The sequence below is a fragment of the Microtus ochrogaster genome, unplaced genomic scaffold (assembly GCF_000317375.1).
Source record: "Microtus ochrogaster isolate Prairie Vole_2 unplaced genomic scaffold, MicOch1.0 UNK25, whole genome shotgun sequence".
In the NCBI taxonomy this organism is placed as follows: Eukaryota; Metazoa; Chordata; class Mammalia; order Rodentia; family Cricetidae; genus Microtus; species Microtus ochrogaster.
The window spans coordinates 5078976-5088698 of record NW_004949123.1 but is presented as its reverse complement, the minus strand read 5'-3'; the positions used below and the strand labels follow the sequence as shown (position 1 = coordinate 5088698).

The 9723-nt window shown below is 39.7% G+C and overlaps 1 protein-coding gene across 2 annotated transcripts; it reads left to right on the top strand.

The window, feature by feature from the left end:
* The first annotated feature begins 6370 nt into the window (after positions 1-6370).
* LOC101998286 (40S ribosomal protein S19-like) lies at positions 6371-6836 on the top strand. 2 transcript variants are annotated; one of them, XM_026789655.1, is made up of 2 exons: positions 6371-6583; positions 6724-6836. In XM_026789655.1, the coding sequence occupies exons 1-2, from the start codon at positions 6379-6381 to the stop codon at positions 6834-6836; spliced, it is 318 nt and encodes a 105-aa protein (XP_026645456.1). In that variant the 5' UTR covers positions 6371-6378. The 2 variants fall into 2 exon arrangements, with proteins under 2 accessions (XP_026645456.1, XP_026645455.1); XM_026789654.1 differs by having other exon boundaries at positions 6371-6816.
* Positions 6837-9723: the final 2887 nt, after the last annotated feature.

The following is a 9723-nucleotide window of genomic DNA, read 5'->3' as shown; positions in this document are numbered from 1 at the left end:
CAATGACTTCTCGAATTTTGCATGCAAATGGATGGAAATAGAAAACACTATCCTGAGTGAGGTAACCCAGACCCAAAAAGATGAGCATGGGATGTGTTCACTCATAATTGGTTTCTAGCCATAAATAAGGGTCACGGAGTCTACAATTGGTGAACCTAAAGAAGCTAAATATATTTTCAATTCTAATAATGATTTCAGAGTTAAATACACCTCCTCATTTTTCTTAGCATTATTATAATATTTTTGAGTAACAAAATCAGGAAGTAATATTCATGCTAACATATAATATTTATGATTAGCTCCTCGGACAAGATCCAGAAGATATCAATTGTAATATCGAATACTAAAATTAATATTATTTTTTCTGTAGATTTAGTTTAAATATTTAATTATATAATAGAAAGGGACAAAACCATATAATTATGTAATATAGTACATAGTATTAATATGGTCATGGTTTAGCTAATTCCATGCTCTTCAAATTTTAGAATAGTTTTTTAGACAGAGTACATTTTTACTTATACTTGCAAAACTACAAATATCACCATAATTTCTGCTATATATAATTACTTCCTTTTAATTTTAAACACTAAATCAGTAAAATTATTTTAACATTAAATTAGTAAAACTGTGTTTGGGCTAAATTGTATGAGAGAAAAATCTTCAATTAATTTTTAAAAACATACAAAAAAGACATTATGCTTTTAATGTGACACTAAATTGAACTATTTAGTATTTTATCAAATTGTTTTCACCTCTGCTCAAAATGAGATTAATCTGTAATTTTATTTTCTTGTCCTGATATCAGAAATAAACTGGCCTTTTAAAAAAAGTAAAATTTATTTTTGATAAAGTACATTCCTGTGCACATTGAATTTTTTTTTAAATGTCAATTAAAGAAGACTTGGCTTACAGTTCAGTGTACAACTTAGCTATTAGTTTCTAGTGAGAACTTGGATTCAATTATGAACAACAAAACAAAACAATTATGGGAATTCAAGAGTAAGTATATTAAAAATTACAATTATTATAAATTTTCACAAATCTCAAATGCCAAACCCATACATTTAGTTTTAAAAATCAATAAAGTTGAATGCATGTAAATTTAAAGTGCCCTTTTTTTTTGCTAGAATGTCAGGGATTTATAAATTCCCTTCTTCAAAAGATTCACCACAGGTTGTTGAAGTTTAAATATATTGTATTTCAAAGATGTAACAAAACAGTGTTTTCCTGAGAGTAAGCTGTGTGACTGGGTTCATTTTCTCTTGTAGCGATGGTTCAGTGGTTAGCAACATTTACATAGTACAGAACATATGCGCTCAGTTCTGAGCACTCACATCATGCAGCACACAAATGCCTTTTTCTTCAGACTGGCAGTTCTAATACTCTCTCCTGCTCTCTGTAGGTACTGCATTCATATGCATAAAATTATAAAACCCCTACAGAGACACAGAATACTCACACAGAATACATGGTCATTATTGAAAGGGGAGCTCAATGATTTGATCCTGAAAAAGAACTGTACCTCCAAATAAAGATTAATTTATTAGAGTTTATTGATAATCTTTGCATTAATATTCTTTCTTTTTTTTTTATTAAAAATTTCCACCTTCTTCCCTCCTCCCATTTCCCTCCCCATCTCCCCACTTCCCCTCCCCTCCCCCTCCCTCTCCAGTCCAAAGAGCAGTCAGGGTTCCCTGCCCTGTGGGAAGTCCAAGGTCCTCCCCCCCTCCATCCAGGTCTAGGAAGGTGAACATCCAAACTGGCTAGGCTCCCACAAAGCCAGTACATGCAGTAGCGTCAAAACCCAGTGCCATTGTCCTTGGCTTCTCAGTCAGCCCTCATTGACAGCCATGTTCAGAGAGTCCGGTTTTATCCCATGCTTTTTCAGTCACAGTCCAGTTGGCCTTAGTGAGCTCCCAGTAGATCAGCCCCACTGTCTCAGTGGGTGGGTGCACCCCTCACAGTCCTGACTTCCTTGCTCATGTTCTCCCTCCTTCTGCTCCTCATTTGGACATTGGGAGCTCAGTCCAGTGCTCCAGTGTGGGTCTCTGTCTCTATCTCCATCCATCGCCAGATGAAGTTTCTATGGTGATATGCAAGATATCCATCAGTATGGCTATAGGATAGGGCCATTTCAGGCTCCCTCTCCTCTGCTGCTCAAGGAACTAGCTGGGGACATCTCCCTCGACACCTGGGAACCCCTGTAGAGTCCAGTCTATTGCCAACCTTCAAATGGCTCCCTTAATTAAGATATATACTTCCCTGCTCCCATATCCACTCTTCCTCCATCCCAACCGTCCCATTCCCCAACCTCTCCCCATCCTCCCCTTCTCACTTTTCTCTCCTCATCTCCCCTTACCCCCACCCCATTCCCACCCCCCAGTACAGTGAGGGAGGCCTTTTGTATATGTGTCGCTTTTATTGGTTAATTAAAAAAGAAACTGCCGGGGGCTGGAGAGATGGCTCAGTGGTTAAGAGCATTGCCTGCTCTTCCAAAGGTCCTGAGTTCAATTCCCAGCAACCACATGGTGGCTCACAACCATCTGTAATGAGGTCTGGTGCCCTCTTCTAGCCTGCAGGAATACACACAGATAGAATATTGTATACATAACAAATAAATAAATATTTAAAAAAAAAGAAACTGCCTTGACCTGTTATAAGACAGAGTAGAGCTAGGTGGAGAAAACTAAATTGAATGTTCAGAAAAAAAGTGAAGTCGAGCTCCCAATAGATCTCCAAGGCCAGCTGGACTGGAACTGAAAAAGCATGGAATAAAACCAGACTCTCTGAACACAGCGTACAATGAAGGCTGATGAGAAGCCAAGGACAATGGCACTGGGTTTTGATCCTACTGCAAGAACTGTCTTTGTGGGAGCCTAGTCTGTTTGGATGCTCACCTTCCTAGACCTGGATGGAGGGGGGAGGACCTTGGACTTCCCACAGGGCAGGGAACCCTGACTGCTCTTCAGACTGGAGTGGGGGAGGGGGAGAGGAGTGGGGGGAGGGGGAGGGAAATGGGAGGGAGGAAGGGAGGGAGGGAGGAGGCAGAAATTTTTTCAATTAAAAAAAAAAAGTGAAGTTGATAGATGCCCTATAGCCACCAGAGGAGAAGGATGCAAACCAGAGCCCTCGTGATAAATCTTCTCTAAAACAAAACTGGTTTATCAACATAGTCTGGAACGTTTGGGGCTGATGCCCACTACCCACTTTGTTTCCTGATGCTTATGTGCCCACTCGTGGTTAATAGGAAACTAGCTGAGACCATGTCCATGGCTTAGCACTCCCCACCTGGGCAGGCAGCGGAATCATGTCTACTAGATCAGAGCATGGCTGATTTCTGCCTCCATACCCAGATATATTTCCAGGCCATTCAGTGTGCTGCATAGCAGATTTAGCTTTTACTCAGATAAAAAGTGTTTATATGATGCACACGGTGCTTCCCAGAGTTGAGGTGGTGAAGAAAGTTCCCAGTGGGCAGTCTCAGAGGCAGTAAGCACGCTTCCTCTATGTTGGACTGAATGGCACAAACAGGCAGGGCCATGCTGGCCCTAGCCACACCTTCTTAGCATATAAAAAGGTGTTTCTCTTGAGAAAATAATTACAGGTACACAATACAGACAGGTTCAGATAAAGCAGACCTCTAAATGGGTCACAGTGTTGGATAAGCATACGTAGGCTTCAGAGAGAGAAGAAAAAGAATACAGAGAGTTATAAAAAGAAGTAAATGTTTTTTTTTTTAAATAAAACAAAGCTCATTTAAAAGTTGTAGTTGTTCATTCCAGCCTCCTCACCCCGAAATAATCACACAGAAGCTGTATTATTTAAATCACTGCTTGGCCCATTAGCTCTACCTTATTTTTTTTTTGTTTGTTTATTTATGTTTTTGGTTGTTGAAAAATAAATTTCTGCCTCCTCCCCGTTTCCCATTTCCCTCCCCCTCCAGCCACACATCGCCCCCTCCATTCCCCCTCCCAAAGAGCAGTCCAGATTCCCTAATCTGCAGGAAGTCCAAGGTCCTCCCACTTCTATCCAGGTCCAGGAAGGTGAGCATCCAAACAGGCTAGGCTCCCACAAAGCCAGTTCATGTATTAGGATGGAAACCTAGTGCCATTGTCCTTGGCTTCTCATCAGCCTTCATTGTCCACCATGTTCAGAAAGTCCGGTTTCATCCCATGCTTAGAACCTTCATCTGGCGATGGATCGAGATAGAGGCAGACACCCAAATTGGAGCACCGGATGAGCTCCTAAGATCCAAATGAGGAGCAGAAGGAGGGAGAACATGATCAAGGAAGTCAGGACCACGAGGGGTGCACCCACCCACTGTGACAGTGGAACTGGTCTATTGGGAGCTCACCAAGGCCAGCGGGACTGGGACTCAATAGCTCTACCTTCTTACTGGCTCACTATTACATATTAATTTAACCCATCTCCATTAATCTATGCATCACCATAAGGTTGTTGCCAACCAGCAAATTTTGGATGCGTCTAGATGTAAGAGCTAGCTAGTAATATGCTTAAGCTATTGGCCAAACAGTATTGCAAATAATATAGTTTCTGAGTGATTATTTCAGGTCTAAGAAGCTGTAAATGAATGAGCAGCCTCCCCCAACACCAGTAACATTGGCAAAAATAAAAATGAAAAAAAATAAGAGAATCATTAAACTCAAAAGTAATGTTAGAGAGCTTAGAAAAAGAAGCAGTGATCCAAACAGCTTTTTATTGTTATCGGGACTTGCTTTTCATGTATCTCAATTAAGACAGCATTCTTCCTGGGGTTTAGACACTCTCATACATGAACCTCTTGAGGTGATGTTTTTGTTTTACATGAGGATTCCTGTGGTTCCACTTTAGCTCCTTTGGTGTAGATTGAAAGCTGATCATGCAGCTGACCTTGAATTTGCTCCTGAAATAACACACCTGTGGGAAATCTAATATGGAAAAGTGTTATATGCTTTCAATTGCTGTTATTTTATTTATTTTTTTATTTATTTATTAAAGATTTCTGCCCGCCACCGCCTCCCATTTCCCTCCCCCTCCCCCAACCAAGTCCCCCTCCCTCATCAGCCCAATGAGCAACGTACAGAATGGAGAAGGAATCACGCAGTCCTCTTTTGGCCAGAGGAGGGAATGTGGTACTCTGTGAAGCCTTAACACACTGAGACTCTACAGGTGTCCTGGGAACTCATTCTGAGTGAAGGCTGAGTGGGTGTTGTATTGGAAACAGCCAGACAAAACTGGGCTGTAAAAGTTTCCATGCAGACACGGGCCAGGAGTTTTCACAACCAATCTGCTGCGTTAGTTCACTGGTCAAAGATATTCTGTCATAAATAACAGCAATTTTGCATTCCCACCAGCAATGGATGAGTGTACCCCTTTCTCCACACCCTTCTGTATCTTTCATGGTATAATGTAAATACACTTTCCTCGGAGGATGAATAAAACCCCTCAAAGTTTCCTTTTAACTGGAATCTTTCCCTTTTCTAACAAGGTCTCCAGAGGCTTGAGAGTGAATCCCCTGCGAGTAATTTTAACTTGCACTTTCCATTATTAATATATTTGATAGAAATTTTGTTTTTCAGATTCACCTCTTTCCTCATCATTCAATTGTTTGTGTGTAATTTGTTTAAAAAAAGTTCCTTGGAGCTGTAATATTTCAATTAAATGGAACATCTTTCTAATGTTACCGAAGCTTATTTTCCATGTCACATTGTATGTAAAATCAATGATTTCTAAGTGAATTTACAAATTGGAAACATACCACTAAAATTAGTTTTTGAACATTTTCACATCCCCTTAAAGTTCCTAAATACTCCTGCAGTTTAACCTTTATTGTATTGCCTATTACCCCTTTCCCAGGAGATTTACATATTTAAGTAATTTCCAACAAATTGAAATCATGAAGGAGGTGATGTGTTTTATCTGGTTCCTTCACTCTACTAGTGTCAATGGTTCCTTATTTGTCAACTGAATAATATTTCACTATAAAGCAGTCATGAATAATGTCTTTTAACCCACCAGTTGATAGACATTAAGATGTCGAAGACTTGGGTTTTATGGACTATTCTACTGATGCTTTTACTGTATCAAAACTCTTTTATAGAAAAGGACTTTCTTGTACAATGATATTTTTAACTGGGATAATAAGAAGTTGTATAAAATTATTCAATCAAGGAGAGCTCTGGGTCCGGCTGAGCACGGGGCCACGGGGCCAGACTGTCTGGCCCCAAGAGCTTGTTCCTAGGACCGCAGGAAGCCTGGCAAGGGGTCGCTCCGCCCCTTGGAGCCGCGGCCACGTGCTTGCGAGGGCCAGGCCCGGACATGCCTATGGCCACAAATCCTGGAGTCCAAAAGGGGTTAAAGGTGGGCAGCAGAGGGATGCCTGGAGTTACTGTAAAAGACGTTAACCAGCAGGAGTTCCTCAGAGCTCTGGCAGCCTTCCTCAAAAAGTCCGGGAAGCTGAAAGTCCCCGAATGCGTGGACACATACAAGCTGGCCAAACATAAAGAGCTTGCCTTCTATGATGAAAACTGGTTCCACACGAGAGCTGCCTCTACATCATGGCACCTGTACCTGCGTGGTGGTGCCGGGGTTGGCTCCATGACCAAGATCTATGGAGGACGGCAGAGAAACGGTGTCAGGCCCAGCCACTTCAGCAGAGGCTCCAAGAGTGTGGCCCGCCGCTTTCTCCAAGCCCTGGAGGGACTGAAAATGGTGGAAAAGGACCAGGACGGGGGCCGCAAGCTAACACCTCAGGGACAGAGAGATCTGGACAGGATTGCCGGACAGGTGGCAGCTGCCAACAAGAAGCATTAGAACAAAGGATGCTGGGTTAAAAAATTGCCTCATTCATAATAAAAAAAAATTATTCAATCAAGCATTTCATTTTTAGTTAATGAATATTTAAATAAGCACAATTTTTAATGAAAAGAGCTCATTATACCTAAGCATTTTACTGTAGATATCTATGCTATTAATATCATTAAATTTAGTAAATATTATCAAAAGAAATTTGCAATAGAATGTTCTGGCTAAATGTTACTTTCCATTGACAATGTAATAACTGAATTTATCAATGTTAATATTAAGTGTCTGTATCTCTATACTAAGCTTAGATTTTTTCCATTATAAACATTTAAAGGATTGTGTGTGCCCTTTTTTAAAAAATTTGATAATAGAAATCCTTTTTTGTTTTATATTTCATACATTCAAACAGGTCAAAAACTTAATTTTATTTCAGGAGTCAGAGTTAAACACTTAATTTTGTCTCTACATATTTGAATGGGGAGACATTTTGATCATCTTGAGATTGTTAGGAACACAGAAATTAGTAGTCAGCTACCAACATAGAACCTGAATAAGCCAGCACTGAACGTTTTCCTGTTTGTTCTCAGAAACATTTCATTTCTAAAGAAGCACCCTCCCGCGGTGGTTATCTTTTTCTAGGCTTGCTCAAATTCCAGGAGGACTTCTGTTAGATCGCTTTCCACAAAGATTACATTCTCTTTGGAGTTCAGATACCATACATCAAAACACGGGAGCTTTTGCAAGTTTTCTCTCAACGGGGGGAATATTTCCCCTACAAACTAAAGGCAAAGTCAAAAGTGAGTAAACAACTTTCCAGCTCTCTTCTCTGCGTTTCCTTCTTTGAAGAATAAGACAGCACTGCACAGTGCTTCTGCTATGCTTTATCACCGTGAACCAGTGACAGAAACATGGTGTATATGCACTTGTCATGGGGAGACTTTTAGGGTTTTAATTGCTCAGACTTTCTTAGATATAGGCAAAACATCTACATAGTAAGCAAGATTATTTCTGAAACAAATGTTTTCTAAATTTGATTTTTGCATTTTTTAAAAGGAGAGTGATCAGTTTTTATTGTAGATCTTTGATATGCATATCATGTCTGGTGTGAGTTGCATATCATGTCTGGGGTGAGTCACTCCTCACTTGTCTGATCTTCCTAGGAGTCCCATAACAGTTTCCCCAGCTCCACTGTCAGCAGTCACTTCAGCTGCTAGGTGCTGAATAGTCACAGAAACTGGATGGTATCATTGGTGCATAGCAGAGTAAAAATTTGGTATTTGTTCTTTCTTGCACTGCTGATGTTCTCATGATCAATCTTCTTTGGGGACGCACAGCTACCATTATTTATGGCAACAGGAGAAATGAGTGAAATATGGGGACTCTGCTTCATTTGAGCAGATACAGAACAGCAGGAAGAAATTGTGTGTGTGTGTGTGTGTGTGTGTGTGTGTGTGTGTGTGTGTGTGTATGAGTGCATGTGCTTATATTTGTGTGGTCTTGCATGCGTGTGTTTGTGTTAGGCACAGTCTCGGCTCAGTAGAAATGATACCCACTGTGAGTTGACACAGACCAAGCAAGCATTAGTCTTCTCTTTATAGGTGAAAATTTAAGGTTCAAAGAAAAGTCTGGCCTTCTGGGGTGACACCTGTAGTCTGTGGCAGAGCTGACTCAAAATAAATTAAGGTTAATATTCCTGCTAAAATAATGGAAAATATAAATAAAGGCGAATCACCTTTTCTCTCATTGATTATGCTTGATGTTTGAGGCTTGTATCTTATCTTTTCTTAGGGTGAAACTCTGTGGCTAATTTACAACTATCAATCATGTAATTGCATCTGCCAAATTTTGAGAATCATAGTATTGCTGTCTTTTTATAAATTCTTTTATTTCTAGCTGCGATTTTCGAGTTTCCTTTCATCTATATTTCACTTGATGTGTATATATGTGTGGCTCATATCTCTTCTCTAGACTTGCCTTTTTATTATCCAGTGTCCTCTTTTATCCTGTTTATTGCTTTTAATCTTAAATTCTGCTTTGTCGGATATTAATTTTACGTCTTTTGCTTGTCTTCCATTAGCGTATCCATTTTATCTAACTGCTCATCTATTAATTTTAACCTTTAATTTTCACTGTTCTTGAAAACGTGTGCTGTAAATATCATTCAGGCTGGTTCTTGAACCTCTATCTGATACTTTGTCTATGTTGATGAAAGGATTCCATGAGTAAACATTATGTTTAATATACAGTATACTGGATTCATCTCTTCTACTTCCTAGCTAGCTTCATGTTTTCCCCGATGACAATTCATTTGCTTTTGCTTCTTTTAGGAAGATGTTCTCCCTTTCACTTTACTGTCCTTTCTGCTACGGAGTCTCTGTGGAAAGTCTCAGTCTTTCTGTATATATATGCTTTTGTTCTCTATGATTAAGCATTCTGTTCCAAATATTTTCCCATTAAGTATGCTCAAATTATTTACAACTTCACTAAACGGAAGCAAATGGTTCATGTTGCCATTTCTATTATACTCAACCCTTTTATTTATCTTCCCTTTTGTTTTATTGTTTTTCTCTTTTCATTTTGTCCCCATTCATCATTTTTATTCTAAAGATACTGCTGAAAATTGTATTTTAGTTTTAAAATATTTATAATATCTATTCATGTTACTAACATTTTTTTGTGTGTGCATGCACATGCGTGTGGAGAGATAGAGAGGTGTTGTGCATACTACGAGATCTGCGTGGAATTCAGGAGACAACCTGCTCTCCTTTCCTAAGAAATGGGTCTCAGGGACAAAATTCAGGTAGGTTAGCTTGTGAAGCAAGCACTTTCCCTCATGGGATCAACTTTTCAGGATGCAAATTCATTTCTGTGCGCTCTCTTTTTTTGGCTTTCTTACTTTCACCACATTACTTGTGC

Coding starts and splice junctions, on each gene's coding strand:
- LOC101998286 (XM_026789654.1), top strand. CDS start 6,379: ATGCCTGGAGTTACTGTAAAAGACGTTAACCAGCAGGAGTTCCTCAGA.